The sequence below is a fragment of the Pseudonaja textilis genome, chromosome Z (assembly GCF_049901715.1).
Source record: "Pseudonaja textilis isolate UNSWEBS1 chromosome Z, rPseTex1.2, whole genome shotgun sequence".
NCBI classification, from domain to species: domain Eukaryota; kingdom Metazoa; phylum Chordata; class Lepidosauria; order Squamata; family Elapidae; genus Pseudonaja; species Pseudonaja textilis.
This window is the reverse complement of record NC_142008.1, coordinates 29,705,502-29,724,878: the sequence shown is the minus strand read 5'-3', so window position 1 is coordinate 29,724,878 and position 19,377 is coordinate 29,705,502. Positions and strand designations below refer to the sequence as shown.

At 34.8% G+C, this 19,377-nt stretch overlaps 1 protein-coding gene across 5 annotated transcripts in view; it reads right to left on the bottom strand.

Moving 5' to 3' along the window:
- Positions 1-4,962: 4,962 nt before the first annotated feature.
- SDHAF3 (succinate dehydrogenase complex assembly factor 3) overlaps positions 4,963-19,377 on the bottom strand; it is a 30,744-nt gene continuing 16,329 nt past the window's right edge. For all 5 annotated transcript variants that reach the window (XM_087918374.1, XM_026706350.2, XM_087918375.1 and 2 more), the window contains one exon: positions 4,963-5,794. In XM_087918374.1, the coding sequence (XP_087774500.1) occupies positions 5,591-5,794 (204 nt within the window). In that variant the 3' untranslated portion in view covers positions 4,963-5,590. The remainder of the gene's footprint in view (positions 5,795-19,377) is intronic.

The following is a 19,377-nucleotide window of genomic DNA, read 5'->3' as shown; positions in this document are numbered from 1 at the left end:
AAGAGCACACAATAGATACAAATTCAAGGTTAATCGCACCAAACTTGATTGCAGGAAATACGACTTCAGCAACAGATTGGTCAATGTCTGGAATACTCTACCTGACTCTGTGGTTTCTTCCCCAAACCCCAAAAACTTTAACCTTAGACTGTCTACTATTGACCTCACCCCTTTCCTAAGAGGCCTGTAGGGGGCGTGCATAAGCGCACCAACATGCCTACCATCCCTGTCCTATTGTTTCTTTTATTTCTTTTATTTTTCTTATATGTATTCATGTATCCATAACTATGTTTTTACTTATACCTATTATCTTGTAAACAATTGACAAAAATAAATAAATAAATCTTACCTAGCAGCCTCGTGAAATAGATAGATCAGAGGTGATGAGAGATGATGAGAAGAGTGAGGGGTGGAGATTGTCTGTTCCTTTTAAACTTTTGAGCAATTTCAGATTTCAGTCCTAATTGCTTTCCTATAATGCCTTTCCTATTTTCTGTCCTGCTATTGGTTAGATCTGCAGTGTAGACAAGAAAGGAAAAATAACTCCACAGAATCATCCTTTATTGAGATAGTTTATAGTAACAGATCGTCACTTTTAGCAACTGTTTGCAGTTACAATTATGATGAAAAAAAAATAACTAAAAGAAAATATTGAAAATAAGACCATGTTAATAATAGCACTTTATAATAGTACTTACTTATATACCTCTTCACAGTACTTTACAGCCTTCTCTAAGCAGTTTACAGAGTCAGCATATTGCCCCCAACAATCTGGGTCCTCATTTTACCTACCTCGGAAGGATGGAAGGCTGAGTCAACCTTGAGCTGGTGAGATTTGAACTGCCAAATTGCAGTCAGACAGCAGACAGCAGAAGTAGCCTGCGGTACTGCATTCTAACCAGTGCGCCACCAAAGCTCTTAAACTAAGTTGTGATTTCAGGATGTCAGCCAGCCAATACTTTAGTTTACTTTTGGTCTAACATGCTTTTCCATCTAATGGTTTCTGGAAGTCTTCTCCGTGATGATTTTTCACAAGATTTTAGCTTCCTGGCTTTCTCACAAGCCTTCTGATAGGATTTTATCTTTTTGTATTATGGCCCAGTGTTACAGTCACTCGTTTTCTTTCTTTGAGATATGTTGTTTCTTTTAAATTCTTTTCTCATTCTAAACTGGCCACAATTGTGGATTTGGATGGCTTCAGAATTAAAACAATACATTAAGTTAAACAATCTCAATCTCTGCAGCACTTTTCCATCACAGAGCAATGTGTGCCAAATGTGTTTTCCTGGGACTTTTTAATTAACAGTAAAATAAAATCCCCCCCTCGGATCTTTGTACTTTAAATGTGTTCCTGAAATATGCTGAAATGGATTAATTTTGTAATTAATTAACAAGACTTAGTTTGTACTAGTGGTTATGCTGCTGGCATAGAAACCAGGAGACTGAATTCTAGTCTCATCTTAGGTATAGAAGCCTAGTCTCATCTTAGGTATAGAAGCTGGCTGGTGACTTGGCAAATTACTCTCTCTCAGCCCACCCCTCCCCATTATTATTGTAGGAAAAATAGGAGACAAATAATTATTATATATAATTATTTCACCCTGTCCTGTCCTGTCTCATTTTTTCTATGTTGTCTGTCTGTCTATCTCTCAGCTCCCTATCCCTCCCCTGAGGTATAAGAGGCAGTGAAGTGAAAACATAGGCAGATTTGCAAGATTCTGTTATGGATAATCCTTTTTGAATACTGGCAACTTGGTTATTAAGAGAAATACTCACTAACTTTATTAGAAACATTGCTTTATTATAATCAAACTATATTTTTATGATTACTTGTACTTTTCAAGCTTATTTATTATTTTAAAAGCACACCCCCTCACAAACACTGAAACCTATACCTGAAAGATTTAACTGCCTTTATACAAAATTACAAACCTTTTTGAATTTTCCATTTAATATACTGAATAGGAAGGTTATTAAATAAATTCAGCAATAAGGAGCCAGTCGGGGATTGGGGGGTGGGGGAGATTAATGGAAAACAGGGAGTTCATCCTATTCTACCACTTTTCTTAACCTTCCTCCTGAAGCAGGGATTCTGTAGGAAGAAAATCTAAGGATATCAAAGTAATGGGGAGGAAGATAGTGACAGAAGCAGGATACAAGCGGTGTAGAATCCTAAAAGAAAACAACAAACCACCTTTGCACTGCTGTGGAAACAAATAGGAGACCAATACATTTGTCCAAATCAAAGATGCATGAGAATATTACTCCAAGTTTGTCAATAAATGGACTATCACAGTATTAATTATTGTATTTAATGTATACCAGTATGTCCTTTTTGAGGTGCAGAAGGGAAAATACATTTCCTCTTCACCGGTAATAACAGCAATGGTCATACTGTGTTCTTGTGTGTTCGAATATTGAAGCTTTGATTTGCATTCTAACCTACCTATGGATTAAAATGAATAAATTGTGGCCTGGATGCAATTAACAGCTGCCTAAATATCCTTTGCTTGTTAGTTTCTGTTTCTGGTTTGTTTGTTTTTGCTAAAATAAGGGCTTAACTCCAGGGTAAATATACTCATTTAGTTTTTAAATTTCCATCATTACCCCAAAAGGACCAGTATTTCAGCCCTACCTACTGAAGTTATAAAGCTTGAAACTATCCGTGAACTCTCCCTTAATAGAAAGACCAAAATGCTGTCTATCCCATTTTAAAATAAGAATTAATTCAATATACAGCTTGTAAGATGAAATTCTAAACTAAATGTACAAAGTTCTTTCTGTTGTATATTCCAATTGGTATTGATGTCTCAGGAAATATTGTGATCTTTCTCTAGTTGACGAAATAGGGTATCTGGATCCTGTTTATCTAATTGGTAAAGAACAATAAGGTCCCACTAAAATGGCAAATAACTAAAATTGACTTAGGTAAGAACAACTTATTTAGCTAACACTCAAAGTTAAAAGAAAATTGAAAACTGAATTACTTAGTAATTTTCAGGAGACATGCACTTTTTGACATTTTAATGGAAACTAATGTTATATTCAGCTATTTTAATCACTGTCACTTCTATTGTAACCTTGCAACAAAGTTATTTCTACACCAAATCATTTTTAAACTAGGAATTCAAAGTGAAAATATTGTTTTGAGAAAGGTCAAAATAATATACAGTATATCGGGAAGATTGGAAATAGGTGATTACTTTTTTTAAAGCTGAGGAAAAATCTTCTTTTCATTTACAGCAGTTGAGAGGTTTTTAATAGATGTTTGGATGATAAAGGACTCAGACCAGGCAAATAAGTTTTCATTTCTTTTTTTCCATGATCTCTATATATCTTGGGCAAAAAACTCCCACATCAATTGAATGTCAAGACAGGTCCCAAGACATGAAACACATGGGAAAATATTGCTACCATTCTCCAAGATACCATCCACCAAACAGTGAGTACTTACAAATCAACAACCTCCTGAAATTTGTGACCAGATCATGCTTCTGGGTGTGGCATTAGATGCAAGATGGTGACACTAAATGCTCTAATTATTTATTGCACCCATAAACCTGGGTTATATAAATCAGAATCATACTGGTGTCTAAAAGTGAAAATATGCATTATGTTTGTCATGTACCCTGTTTCTCCAACAATACGGCCTCCCCCAATAGAAAGTCCCAGCATGTTTTATAGGCATAAAATTAAGCCCCTACCCCCAAATTAAGGCCTATATTAAAACATGCGAAATGGTGGGGAATGGTGGGGGGGCTTGCTGTTAGGAAGTACTTTTGTTACACATCCAGATATGGTGCTGCCTGCATTGACCCCAATACGAAGTGCCCCACCAACGCCGAGGTCAACATCCAAGCTGTCGCAGCCCGCCCGAAGATGCAAGGGGGGGAATTAAGTCACTCCCGAAAAGACGACCTAGCTATTTTTTCGGGGCTCAAAAAAAATAAGACCCGGCCTTATTATATGAGAAACACAGTAGTGAGATTTAGCTATCTTTTCTTAATTAATATCAATAATTACAAGAAGGCAGAGATTTTTATTCCAAAAACATGCACCTTCTTGATCCTCATTCACATTTTAAACAAAACCTATAACTGGTTTGCAGCTTTCTTAAAAAAAAATTTTTGGGGAACTCGTCCTAAATCTTCAGACCATGTTCAGTCAGCATGGGGAGTTTTTAATTGGAATGCAATAAAGAAATAGAGTTAAACCTTGGATAAACTATTGTCAAAGTAAAAATGGGGTTTTTTTCTGCCTGTTTTTAATTTACCATGTTCATCATGACAAGTACTTTAGTGTGACTCTTTCAGTGAGCTTTCATGGCTGAAGATGGACTTCAGAAGGTCTGGGTGCTCCAACACTCATGGCTTTTAAGAGGAAACCGGCCAGCCACTTGTCTAAAATAATATAGGGTCTCCAGCTTGAGCAGTGGGTTGGACTAGAAAACCTCCAAGTTCCCTTCCAACTCTGTTATTCTGAATCTAGATCTTCTGGGTCAAAGTCATCACTACAGTTACCCTAGTTCTTATCAAACCCTACCAGATATCCTCCATCTAAAAATTATGTGTAGCATTATTAATATAAACAGAGATCAACTTCTTTTTACTTCCAGTTACCACTTATAAAACCTGATTGTTTCATCTACACTGAATTCATATTTGATTTGTTTAAAAATGGAAGTATATTTTAAAAAATATCCAGAGCATAACTATTTTTAAACAAGGAGGGTCTTGTTGGGTTCTGGAGAACTGTGCATATTAAATAAAAGCAAGGTCCACCTATTCAGTTTAACTTCTCTTCTTAAAACTGTTGGATGCAGAATTTCTTTAGGGTTTTTTTTTTTTTAGTTAAGAAGCAGCTGGTCTGTGTATGCAGATTTTCTTCTCGCATTGAACCATCTTCTTCCCAGCAGTCTGGAGCTTGCTTGGCTTGTTATATCCCAATTAAATCTCAAGGGAAGACATAGCAAGAGAACTTTTATTAGAACACAAAGCAAGAGCAGCATGGGAGGCAGAAGAATGATACAAAGGTGCATCACAGTAAGAGTAACAATGCCATCTGCTACCTTAGTGCTTTAAAATGAAATAGAAAAAAACAAAATTTCTTTTGCAGGAAAGAAAAGAAGAAGGCAGATTTTAGTATTTAAAAGTAAGTTCAAAAGCAGAATTTGATATGATCTTCAAGACACTTGAATTAAACAATAAATTATATTAAATACATACAACTATATTCTATTTTTTAAAAAGCAAAACAACTATTAAACTTTAAACTTGCATCAATATGCAATTCAGAGTTCTTCCCTTTCTGATGTTCCGGCTATTCACAAAATACATTCTTAGTACAAAGCCATTTTAATTCATTCCCTGCATATAGTAAATTTAACATAGCTGAAATGTTCCAAAATATTGAACTATTCTACACGCTTAGTGCAGGCTATACATAATATATAAATGCCACTAGCTATTTCTGATCATTTGTTATGCATATCTTTACCATCTTCCATTATTCTTTAGAATAAAACCATTTTGGGGGAAAAATACAAAAAGAAAAAGAAAGAAACACCATAAAATGAAATTCAGAAAATGTGTTAATGTTTGCAGTCTCCATCATCTAAAATACTGAACTGTCTCTTTGGTTTGGTGGCCTCTTTCATTAGTTCATTTAGCTGTCCAATTTGCTCATCTCGAAGGGCATTAAGTTTCTCCTTTGTGAGATGTGCTCCAAAATCAGGCTGATCAGTGGTGTTTTGCACATGTTGATTAGCCTGCTGCTGAAGCATCATTGCGTAGTTCTAGGAAGAGGAGGGGAAAAAAAACAAATGAGTAAAGTTGATGACAATTTGGTGGAAGGCATACTTTTTCAAGCTAGAAACTGTAGGGATGATGGATGATCTTATCATATAGAGAAAGGGTTTTTTTTAAGTACTTCAGTATTTAAAAAAAATAGAAATGTAAAATCAATCCAAAGAAATATAGACTTCATCTTTTTTTATTTAAAATCATAAGCTAATCATACTCCCACACCTTAAAGAAGAATGGCGAGATAGTTTCTGAAGCATCCACAAACTTTTATTTAATCAACATGACATATTAGGTAGATCAAATGAATCTGACTGCCAACCAATACCAGGTAAAAAGATCTTGCTGTAGAAAAATTAGTGTTTAAGCATCTTCTTTTGTAACCTAACCCAGAAATTCAAGTCCAATTTTTTAAAGCTAATGCTAGAAATGTGAACTACTATGTCATCCTAGTTTGTAACAACAATAAGCATTTAAGAGCCCCACTGTGCTTAAGGGGTATTTTTACAAAAGCCCCTAGTCTTTAATTTTTCTGAACAAGTATACATCTGTTTCTGTCTTTGTGGACCAGGGCTTAAAGAAGCTCTGGTATTATTTTTATTCTACCCTTTTTATTTTAAGGTCAAAATCTATTACTTTAACCCTGTAATATATAACAGGAATCTCTAAAGCAATTATTTACACATTCAGAAGCTTGATTGGCAAATTTCAACCTCATTTGATTTGAAAATTAATTATATTTGGAGATCATCTTCACTCAAGAGCACTAGTAGCTTTACTGTCTCATTTCCTAGCCAATATTTTTTTCACTTCTGCATCAACTCAACCTGATAGAAACTTTCATACAATCACCAATTTCAAAGATTTTCAAAATATTAACTGAAAAGGTTAAGAAATACAGTTTTTAGAATTAAGAAAGCTAATAAAAACTAATAGTATTTTTACATTTCAGTTTGAACTCTTGATTGCTGTATTCTGCAGCAATGAATCACTGAACCACTTCAGGCTGCATTTGAAAGTAAAATACCTCTGTTAAACATCTTCTCTCTTCTCCATGCTTTTTGATACACTTTTTTCTACTAAATTTGAATTAAAAATACCTGCGTTCAAACCACTTATTTGCTATATCAAATCTAACTGGCTCAATAGCAGTAACTGAGAAGGAACTTGGAGTCCTAGTGGACAATCACTTAAATATGAGCTACCAACAAAGCTAATACAGCCTTAGGCAGCATTAATAGAGGGATAGGATCAAGATCATATGAAATGTTAATAGAAATTTCTAGAGCCTTGATAAAACCACACTTAGAATTCTGCATCCAATTTTGGTCACCACAATATTAAAAAAATGTTGAGACTCTAGAAAGAATGCAGGGAAGAACAACAATAGATGATTAGAGGATTTGGAAGCTAAAACAAATGAACAGTTGTGGGAATTGGGTATGTCTCGATTAATGAAAAAAAAAGGACTAGGGATGACAAGATAGAGTCTTCTAATACCTAAGGGATTGCCACAAAGAAGAGAGGTCAACATATTCCCAAAAGCACCTAAACACAGGACAAGAAGCAATGAATGGACATTAATCAAGGAGAGAATCGACCTAGAATTCAGGAGAAATTTTCTGACAGAACAATTCGTTTAATGGAATGGATTGCCTTCAGAAGTTGTGGGCAACCACTTGTCTGAAATGGTTTAAGATCTCCTGCTTGAGCAGGGTCTTGGATTAGAAGACCTTCAATGTCCCTTCCAACTCTGTTATTTTGTTAAATCATCACAAATAAGACTAGAAAAATCCTTTAAAATAAATAGTTTAAAAAACATTGGGGCGCCTGCAAGAACACCTCTGGGATTATTAAAATAGCAGTATATTTTTTTAAACTCCTGGAACCGTTTCAGAATCTATCAGCTGTTTCTGTGCATGAGTGAACATACAGACTGGATGTGGGGAAGTACCAAGAGAAATTAAAAATTGAAGGGGTCCTGCGTGCATCATGCATATAAAATCAACAGATGCGGTTCTGTTGCACTAACTTGAGAAAAAGAAGAAAGTCACTTACTTTCATTATTCAACAAAGTGTTTCACCTGTGCTTCCACATGTTCAAAATCATATTTCAAACAAATTGAATAGTACTTGTTATTGATCTTTGGCTTTTATCCAGGTAGAAGTAGACCATAGTGTTAAACTTGCATTTGGTAGATTGATCCCTTAAAGTGCTTTTTTTCTTTGGGTTATGAGAATGCAGCAATTCTAGGAGGTCATGAGGCAATACACTTAAAATATTGATCCAGCTAGGTATCACATCCTTAAAAATAGTGGAATCAAAAACTGGATAATTCACATAGAAGGAAATCTATTTCTTATCTTCTCTCTTTGTCTTCTCCAAAATAGTTTATTATAAAAACAATATTTGGTATGTTATTATCTGCATTTCTATAAGACCGTTAAAGGCATTCTATACAAAAAGCATTTCTGCCCTTGTAGATCTGGAGTAATTTAAAATATTACCCACACATTTTTATATTGTATTTTTTTTTCAGAAATTGTTCTTTACAGAGGTAGCACATTACTCCCTTTTTGTTGAAAATCCCAGACAATTCAGATCTGGTATTTTTGTACATTTATCAGATAAGGAAAAGATGTTATCATAATGTGGCAAATTTTATGTAATAGCTTCCAGTGTCAGAAAGGAGATAAAAACTACTGAAAATATGATTGTAGTCCATGCTAATGGGATATCACTTTTTATCAGAGTGTAAAGAGCGTAAGAAGACAGATGTAAGGAGTTTTGTTAATATAATTAATATTACAATCAAAGGCCAATCTGGTAATATGGTTGGCCTTTAGCTAGTGCAGATTTTGTTTTGTACAGATCAAGCGATCTTGAGAATCATCAATCATACATGCGAAAAATGCATATGGTAAAGTATAGTAAGTATTTTGTAAGCAAAGATTAATGTTGATGCGTAGTGAGAAGGAGCAAACTGCAATGTGACATCTCAGATTCAACTCCACTGTACTAAAAATGTATGAAAGCAATCTGAGAGCACTTATTTCCCCCATAGCAACTGTCTACTTAGACTTGAAGAAATGTAGGTCTAATAAGAACCAATGAAAATGATAAGTGAGTCTCATCAACCCAGCTGCTCAACAGAAACACTTTTAAGGCAGGGACCAGCTTTGTTAGCAAAGAAATCCCATCATATTACATGCCATCTCATGTTTTAAACCAACTCAGGAAGTGGCAAAACAAGCCCTATCAATGAAACATGATCTTCACTTTGAATATCATTATCCTAATTCATCTTGCTTTTTGAAAATGCTATGTTCAAGGTTCGAGCAGCCTAGAGATCCAAAGTTAAACTACTTTATTTCTTTTGTATAAAATTTATCCATTCCAATTCCTATTAATGTGTGTCTACAATACAGTTGTTCTAATTTTGATAGTAACAATAAACCTTGGTTCACAGCCAAACTTAAGCAGCTATGTTGTTCCAAAGAGGAAGCCTACAGAAAAGGTGACAGAATGCCATACAATCAGACCAGAAATGTATTTGCCAGAGAAATCAGAGGAGCAAAAAGAAGCTATTCTGAAAAGTTAAGGAATCAGTTCTCAACAAATGAACCAGCAAACATGCGGAAAACTCTTGCAAACATCACCGGCTACAGTAAACCTCCTTCCCAGGCAGAAGGAAATCAACAACTAGCAGATGACCTGAATGTGTTTTACTGCAGGTTTGAAAGGAAACTACAGCCATCTATCTCCACAACCCCCATTTCAAACACATCAATAACAGTCAAGCCTCCACAATTGACCCCAACCCATTGGGTTCCCAACCTTTGGTGATCACAGAAAAAGAAGTGCAAGATCTATTATACAGACAAAAGCCAGGAAAAGCACCAGGGCCAGACAAGATAACTCCTTGCTTAAAAGTCTGTGCTGAGCAATTGGCCCCCATCTTCACCCGAATCTTCAATAAATCACTACAGATGTGCTGTTCCTTCTTGTGTCAAACTCTCTACTGTCATCCCAGTGCCAAAGAAACCCTCCATCAGGAAAGTGAATGACACAGACCAGTTGCTCTAATATCTGTAGTTATGAAAATCTTTGAAAGGCTAGTGCTGTCCCACCAGAAAACCATCACAGATCTGCTGTTAGATCCCATGCTATTTGCATACCAAGCAAATGGATCAACATATGATGCTGTTAATATGGCTCAGCACTACATCCTACAACACCTTGAATCTCTACTTATGCAAGGGCCTCTTTGTAGACTTCAGTTCAGCATTCAGTACCATCATTCCAGACATTCTTCTAATTAAACTAAATCTGCTAGCGGTACCTGAACACACTTGTAAATGGATCGTAAGTTTTCTAACAGACAGGAAGCAGCAGGTGAAGTTAGGCAGAATCACATCTGATACCTGTACAATTAGCACAGCCCCCCACCCCTCCTAAGGCTGTGTGCTTTCTCCACTTCTTTTCTCCCTATGTACCAATGACTGCATCTCAAATGATCCATCTGTTAAAATACTGAAGTTTGGAAATGATATAACAGTGATTGGTCTCATTTGAGACAATGACAAATCTGCATACAGAGGGGAGGTTGTACAACTTACCTCGTGGTGCAATCAGAACAATCTTAAACTAGACACACTCAAAACCGTGGAAATAGTGGTAGACTTTAGGAGAAACCCTCCTATACTACCACCTCTTACAATACTAGACAACACAGTATCAGTAGTAGAAACCTTGATATTTCTAGGTTCTATCATATCACAAGATCTAAAATGGACACTAAACATCAAAAACGTCATCAAAAAAGCACCACAAAGAATGTTCTTTCTGCGCCAACTCAGAAAGCTCAAACTGCCCAAGGAGCTGCTGATCCAGTTCTACAGAGGAATTACTGAGTCTGTCATCTGCACCTCTGAAACTGTCTGGTTTGATTCTGCAACCCAACAAGACAGACACAGGCTTCAGAGGATAACTAGGACTGCAGAAAAAATAATTACTACCAACCTGCCTTCCATTGAGGACCTGTATACTGCACGAGTCAAAAAGAGGGCTGTGAAAATATTTAGACCCCTCACATCCTGGACATAAACTGTTTCAACTCCTACCCTTAAAATGATTCTATAGAGCACTGCACACCAGAACAACTAGATACAAGGACAGTTTTTTCCCGAACGCCATCACTCTGCTAAACAAATAATTCCCTCAACACTGTCCAACTATTTACAAATTCTGCATTACTACTACTATTAATCTTCTCATCACTCCTTATCACCCATCCCCTCCCACTTGTGACTGTGTGATTGTAACTTTGTTGCTTGTATCCTTACGATTTATATTGACTGTTTCCTAGTATGATTTGATTGCTTATTGTACCCTATGATGATTATTAAGTGTTGTACCTTATGATTCCTGACTCTTGACAAATATATCTTTTCTTTTATGTACCCTGAGAGCATACGCACCAAGATAAAATTCCTTGTGTGTCTAATCACACTTGGCCAATAAAGAATTCTATTCTATTCTATTCTATTCTATTCTACTCTATTCTATTCTATTCTATTCTATTCTATTCTATTCTATTTATACTGCTGTTTATTTTGTTAGACAAAAACATTGGATTTTATGTATGTTTTACAACTGGTAAAATCAATTTCCTTTTGGCCTGACATTAGCATGTGAATTTCATTGAAATATCTGAAGTATGGAAAGGATGCTTTTCAAAGGCTCATATGGCAGAGATTTTTCAAGCTTCACCAAATTAGCTTTGCATTACATGCATTAAAAAAGGACCACAAACTCTTTATTTTTATTTGTTTTTCTAATGTAGTTTAGAAGCAAGAACTTTTGCATATTAAGTTTAACAGATTTATATACACAAGCATTGCTTTGCGATTGTCAAAATGAAGAATAAAGCCCTTTGAAAGTGTTTGCAATTTTAAAATTGATGTTATTGTAGAACAGGGCTGAAAGAAACATTGCTAGATGGATTAGAAAATGTATGTCGGAAGGGTGAATCTAAAGGATACTTTTTATCATCTTTGATGGTTTTTTAATAAAGCAAAGAAATACTGGGCTCATTCATGTCATAATGCAGATTTTTAAAACAAGCATAAAATTGAAACCTGAAGTTTTTCTTTTAGAATTATTAGATAAGGAGTTGGGGAACAGATTTGGAGCTTTGTTATTGTATATACATGTCAACTGCAACAAGAATTCTATATGCACAGAAATGGAAAGATATATCAATTCCCACAACAGAAGAATAGATGAAAAAAATGATGGAGCTAGTAGAAATGGCAAAATTGATTGTTTTAATTAGAGAAAAGAACATATCCAGCCTTTTTTTAACTTGGAAATCGTTTCTGGATTTTGTGCTCAAGACAGAAAAAAAATGAACACTTAATATTGGGCTTTGCTGATTAATATAGTTTGTTGTTATAGAAATGGTTAATATTTGTTAAGTCAGTAAAATAAAAAGTCGAGGTAATAATTTTATTCTTTATTTTACTGCACTGAAAAATGTTGGAAATGGATGCTTTTATTCCCCTCCACCCCCAATATCTAGAGCTTTCTCTCTCTCTATCCCATCATCATCTTTATTTACATTTATATTTAATATTATAATTTTAATTACAAATTTAAAAATAGATTGTAAAGAGAATGAGTCAATCATCCAAAGTAATCAGTTATTATGAGAAATGAAATCCAACATAGTTGGACGGTTTCAGATTGGAGAGAGCTCAAATCACTACATATGGCAATGGCACTGAAGTTCCTATATCAGAACTAGGCCTAGTTATTTACATTGGTACCAAACATTGCATACAAAGGTATTTTATAACTGAGGTACTATGTTGATGGTAAAGACCCAGAATCACAAAGGTATAATGGACAGTATACAACTTTGATCATTAAATAACATTATTATATTTGAAAGCTGCCCCATGCCCAACTTCTAAAACAAGGTATCTGAAGGCCCATTTCAATTGATGCTGCTTATATACACTTAGCCCAGGTAGGAAGAACACTGAAGATTTAATTAGTAGCAAAGAAAGAGAAAGCAGTTTCAATAGTATACTGCTAGGTGCAATCACAGCTGGCACAGGCATTAGATTCAGGTAATCCTAGACTTACAACAAAGTTATGGCACTGAAAAAAATGACATGTCAATTTTTCACGCTTATGATCATCTCCATCATCACATGATCAAAATTTGGATATTTGGCAACTGGCAGGTATTTATGATGTTGTAGAGTTCCAGGTTCATATGATTACCTTTTGCAATCTTCTGACAAGCAAAGTCAATGATGGAAGCCAGATTTACTTAATGACCATACAATTCACTTACCAATTACACTGATTTGCTTAACAACTGTAGAAAGAAAGGCTGTAAAATGGGTTGCTCACTTAGCAACTGTTTTGCTTGCAATGGAAATTTTGGGCTCAACTGTGGTCATAAGTCAAAGACTGTCTGCACATGTATACCAATTCTGATATATTTATAAACATACAAAAATATTATTTCTCATCCAACATTATAACTTTCTAGCTGCACAATACAAAAAAATTACACATTACTAATTCTAGGCAACATTTTTAAATCATGCATTTATTTGATATTATTGTCAGTATCTCTAAAATCTTTATTTCCCTGAAGGATTTGATCCTGTTATGTTTTATTGTCATATTCACTGCCAGAAGGGAAAGAAACATCAAAGCATGAAAAATGATCACAGCTTCAAGGATAGCTAATTCATTGGCAATACTTATTAATACTTAATACAAATACAAGATTTTGTTTAAGACACAGTGCAAAAATAAAAATGATACTCAGCCTGCAAAAATAGAGTGCTCCATTTATTCTCAGAATATGTAAAAACAAGGAAATTTTTCAAACCAACAAGTCTAAATTGTAGTTAATACTGTTTTTGAAAAAAGTTATATACAACGCTGAAATATCATCTACAAGAATGGCAACCTCTGTTTCTGAATTCAGGTCTTTATGCTGCCAATAAGTGCAGATAGTCTTTGACTTACAACAGTTCAGTTAGTGAATGTTTGAAGTTACAATGCCACTGAAAAAAGTGACATGATCATTTTTCACACTTATGACCCTTGCAGCATCCCTGTGATCATGTGACCAAAATTCAGACACTTGTTAACCGATTCATATTTTATGGTTGCAGTATCCCAGGGTCATGTAAACAGCTTTTGTGACTTTCAGACAAGCAAAATCAATGGGGAAGTCAAATTCATTTAACAAGTGTGTTACTAACTATCAACTGAAATGATTCACTTAACAAATGAAGCAAGAAATGTCATAAAATTGGCAAAACTCACTTAACAAAAGTCTCACTTAGTAACACAATTTTTCAGCTAATTGTAAGTCAAGGGCTACCTGTATATCACAGTATATTGATGATAAAGGTGGTGAATGTATGGTATTAATCTACGCTTTATTTGGGTGTTGTCTGCTGGAGAGGATATATTATGGTCTTTTTGCTTACTTCTTAGTTTTACCGCCTTTTGGTGATGTATATATGTGGTTTATCTCTGTGTATCTATTGATGGTCAATTTGTCTGAATGCCAAGCTTCCAGTATTTCCCTAGCTTGGATTTAGCTTTTGGGTAGTCACAGTTTCCCAGTTAAAACTATGGTTGAGTCTGTCCATGTTTTGGGAGATTAAGGAGTTTTCATTGTATCTTCTGACAGCTAAGTTGGTGTTCAACTCTGCTAGTCTTCTACCTAGTAGTTGTTTTGGCCCCTTACACTGTAGATGCTCCTGGGTCCAATTGTTCCACATCACTGTTGGTCTTAGGGAGACAGTAGACTATTTTTCAATAGACTTGCATTCTCATTTTTTGCCATATCCTTTGCTGAGGATACCCAGGAAGGGTAACATATTATTATTTCCTTCTATTGTTGTGAATATTGTTCCTTTGAAGATGTTATTGATTATTCCATGTATCTTCTCAGGTTGTTCCTTTTTTATGATGATGATGGTGTCCTCTATGTATTGGATCCATACTTTCTTTGTATATGTGGAAGTACTTACAATTTCCAGATGCTACATTACAATATTTGCTATAAGCTCTGAGAGTAGAGATCAATGTTCCTCTGACTTGTTGGCGTATTTGTCCATCAAACTGAAATAGACAATTAGGCAGAGGCTGATAAGGGCTGATATTATTTTCATCTCAGTGTATTTGGTTGGGTCAACTTTATTGTGTAGTACTGCTGTCATAAATTTTTTGCTACTTCTGGATCTATGGACATAAAAATGTTTTGACACTGAATGAAACCATAATTTAATATTCTCCTATTCTTAAATATTTGATTTTTTCTGGAGGAACTTTATTGGCAGGTTGATAGAATACCCATTCCTTTCTGTGAAATATTCAAGCTTTTTGTAAGGTGTTTGGCTATGTTGTATGCTGGGGTCCCTAGCAATGATACAAAGACAAAGGAGTACATCAGGCTTGTATATTTTGAGGTATCGACTGGGGTATTGACAGGAGCTGGGTAGTGGATGTACATTTACCACTGTTGTACTTTTGTGATCTGATCTTTGTTACCTAGGCGGTTCTCTTGATTATCTAGTTTCTATATTGGCTTAGTGTTTATTTGGATGCAGTTCTCTTTGTCCTCCAGTAGATGTAGACACTCTTTGAATGTGTTGTGATTAACTATTTGTCTTCTGGAAAGACAGTGATGGTTTGGTCTTTTTTAGTTTCATTTTAGTTTTTTGAGGGATGCTTTCTCCACTGCTTTGATTCTATATTCTTCTGGTCTGCAATATGATTGCCTGACAAATATTTTCTTGGATTTCTACGGCACGTTCTGTGGTTTCAAATGCTGCTTTTAAAGCTACAAAGAATTCTAGCTGCTTAGAATTCTCTATGTTATAGCTTAGGAAGCCAAGGAAAAGCCAAGGGAAATAATCAAAACCATAAAAATGCAAAAGTTAAAATATTTTGGACATTCAAAGAAAGATTGAAGGCAAACAAAGTCCAGGCAGAAGAACATCATCATGGCTTCAAAATCTAAATCTGGTTTGAAAATTCAACAGCACTTTTTCATGCAGCTGTTGATAAAAATAGGATCGCCAACATGATCGCCAACATCAAATGACAGATGTGGCACAAGAAGAAGAAGTTATAGCTGAGGCCTTTCTGGCGAATATTGTGTTCAGTGGATAGCAGGTACCTAGTCATATTGATTTTCCACTTATATTCAGGTATCTCTTTGTTTCCCGGGATTTAGTTTAAACAATTTGCTTTGGAGTTTTGTTTTTCTTTTTTTAGCTTATCTTAGAGACATATATTAGTGAATGCTGTCATATTGGAATCCAGATACAATACAAAACTGAATTTCCCACAGGAGTCTTCATATGAACCTCCTTAGCAAATACTGATCATTGTCCTGTTTATAAGTCATGAATACATAGCCATCCCAGTTTCGTTGCTATGCTGATAACTAAAGCTTTGTCAAAAAAAGTCATAATAAATAGTACATGATTTATGAAGCTAGCAGGAGAAAAGCTACTATTATTCAAAAAGCAATGGAATATATATTCTGATATTTTTTTTATCTTTAAATGGTTTAGCCAAGCACTCTTTATCTATCCCTAGATAAATGACATGGCATTTTTCAGAATTTCCTTAGTAAAGGAACCAAATAACAATTTCCAGAGGATACCATGTTGTGGAAAGCACATTAAAAGCATGTTGTGGCATCTTAAGGAAAAATGGAATGAATAAAAATATATCTTATTTGTTTCTGAATAATGCATTAGCATCTAGGTACTCATTCAAATACTACGGAAATCCTGTACTGCTGAAATTTATGGAGGAATAAATCATCTTATTTTGGAAAGCAAGTATTCTTCTAAAGCCATTGTCCTGTGCATATTTTTCACACATGATTTTCAAGGAGTAGTAGAAACACTCACAGAGGTAATTTTAATGTAAATTGTGGTTCATTTATATTCAGAATTCCATTTACTATACCTAGATTTCAATACATATTTTAGGGTTAAACCATTTTTTCTTTTTCTTTTGATAGCAAAGGTTTAAAATCCTCTTTAAGCTCTTCACAGAAATCAAACAATGTGCCAGCCAGCCTTGCTTTCTTAAAAATCATGCTATTCTGGTAATCAGAAATAAAGGATGGCTTAAAATGAATACACTGTTTTAGAAATAAATATGGAAACTCAAGCACCCTTTTCTATTTTTGTTGCCAGGGCAACATTTCTATCCCATAATAACAATCTCTGTATCCCTGAGTTGAAAAAGTTAAGTAATGCTTAATTTTTCGATTAGGAAACAAATGCAAATCTTTTGGTTATTTGAACAACAAGCCTTGTGGTGCGATCAGAACAATCTTGAACTAAACACACTCAAAACCGTACAAATGGTGGTAGATTTTAGGAGAAACCCTCCTATACTACCATCTCTTACAATACTAGATAACATGGTATCAACAGTAGAACCTTCAAGTTTCTACAGTAGGTTCTATCATATATCTCAAGACTTAAAATCAAGACCTAACATCAAAAACGTCATCAAAAAAGCACCACAAAGAATGTTATTTCTGTGCCAACTCAGAAAGCTCAAACTGCCCAAGGAGCTGCTGATCCAGTTCTACAGAGGAATTATTGAGTCTATCATCTGCACCTCTATAACTGTCTGGTTTGGTTCTGCAACCCAACAAGACAGACACAGACTTCAAGGATAATAAGGACTGCAGAAAAAACAATTACTACCAACCCTGCCTTCAGTCGAGGACCTGTATACTGCACGAGTCAAAAGGAGGGCTGTGAAAATATCTACAGACCTCTCACATCCTGGATATAAATTGTTTTAACTTCTACCCTCAAAATGACATTATAGTGCATTGCACACCAGAACAACTAGACACAAGGACAGCTTTTCACCGTATGGCATCACTCTACTGAACAACTAATTCCCACAACAGTGTCAAACTATTTACTAAGACTGTATTACTATTATTCTTCTAATTCCTATTACCTATCTCCTTCTACTTATGACTACAACCTTGTTGCTTGTATCTTTACAATTTATATTGCTTTAATTAGTTTCCTAGTATGATTTGATTGCTTATTTAGTATCCTATGACTATGACTAAGTGTTGTATCTAATGATTCTTAATGAATGTATTTTTATGTACACTGAGAGCTTATGCATAGAAGACAAATTCCTTGTGTCCAATCACTTTTGGTCAATAAGGAATTCTATTGTGTTCTGCTCTATTCTATTCAGGAAAGAAATATAGACAAATACAACCAATGTTCTCAAATTATTATATACTATATAATATTATGTACTATATATAATTATATACTAGATATGCACAGCAAAAGACTGGATCTCTCAATCAAACATTTTGTTTATCTACAGATAAAATAGCTCTCCTTAAACCAGCAATCTCTTTTTTTGGATGATGCCAATGCTTTGTAGTTGAGCTATCTTTGCAACTAAGTGCAGTAATAGCCTAAACGCATCTTCCACACTCCTCAAAAATACTTTGCCTAGGTTCTTTTAAGAAAAATTTCCAGAGATTTTATCAACTTCATGTTAAATTTTTGTTACATACTATGTAACAAAATTTTTGTTTACATACTATGAAAAAATTTTTTAATCCATTTTGAAGGGCTACCAATGTCAGTTATGGATATAACAGATACTCTTACACATACAGCTAGTGTGTAACTGAGCTCTGGTTAACAAAAAGCAAATGGGAGCTGATATAATAATCATAGAACAAGGTGCTATGTGATCTATATTGCTTCCAAGTTGTTTCTAGGTCCAGTTCAAATTGTACCAATTCAAACTGCTGCCCAGCTGTTATTATTCATACATAAATTGTTCTGCCATTAAACTGCCATTGTCATTAATGCTGATTGAGGAAATTTGCAATGCTTTGCATTAGATTTCAATTTTCTTGAAAGTTAAAAAATGAATTATTGTTCTTTATCTTTCTTGTCATTATGGAACACTCCAAAGCAATTCATTGCATAATAAATACTAAGATTACCCTGTATGGAGGTCTTCTTTTGCTAACTTTTCAAACTACTGCCTAAATAGGGAAGAATAAGCCTGACAAAAGTAGTTTAGAAAAGCATTTAGATATGCAGGTCAGATTCCACAGAAAGCAGACTTGCATTTGGAGAAAGCTATATAAATGTGACAGCTCCTGAGAATATGACTGCATGAGGCAGGAAAGAACAGAGTACAGCATCTGATAAAACAGGATAAAAACAACTGAACAATATATAAAAATAACTGGAGGCCAGTTGCATCACTGGATACAAAAACTAATTTTAGCATGTTTGCTTTGAAGATAAAGCTCACTTTTTGTAGGTAAATGCATGTTAAAGGAACCTAGGACAAAGACAAGAGCAAAAATATTGTTCTAAATATGTGGATGGTAAATGGTAGATTTTTTTATTTGATTGTTCAGTCTTAACATAATCATCAGAATTTACCTACATGTGACATACCATATACTACGGAACAATCTTTGTCTCATTGCAT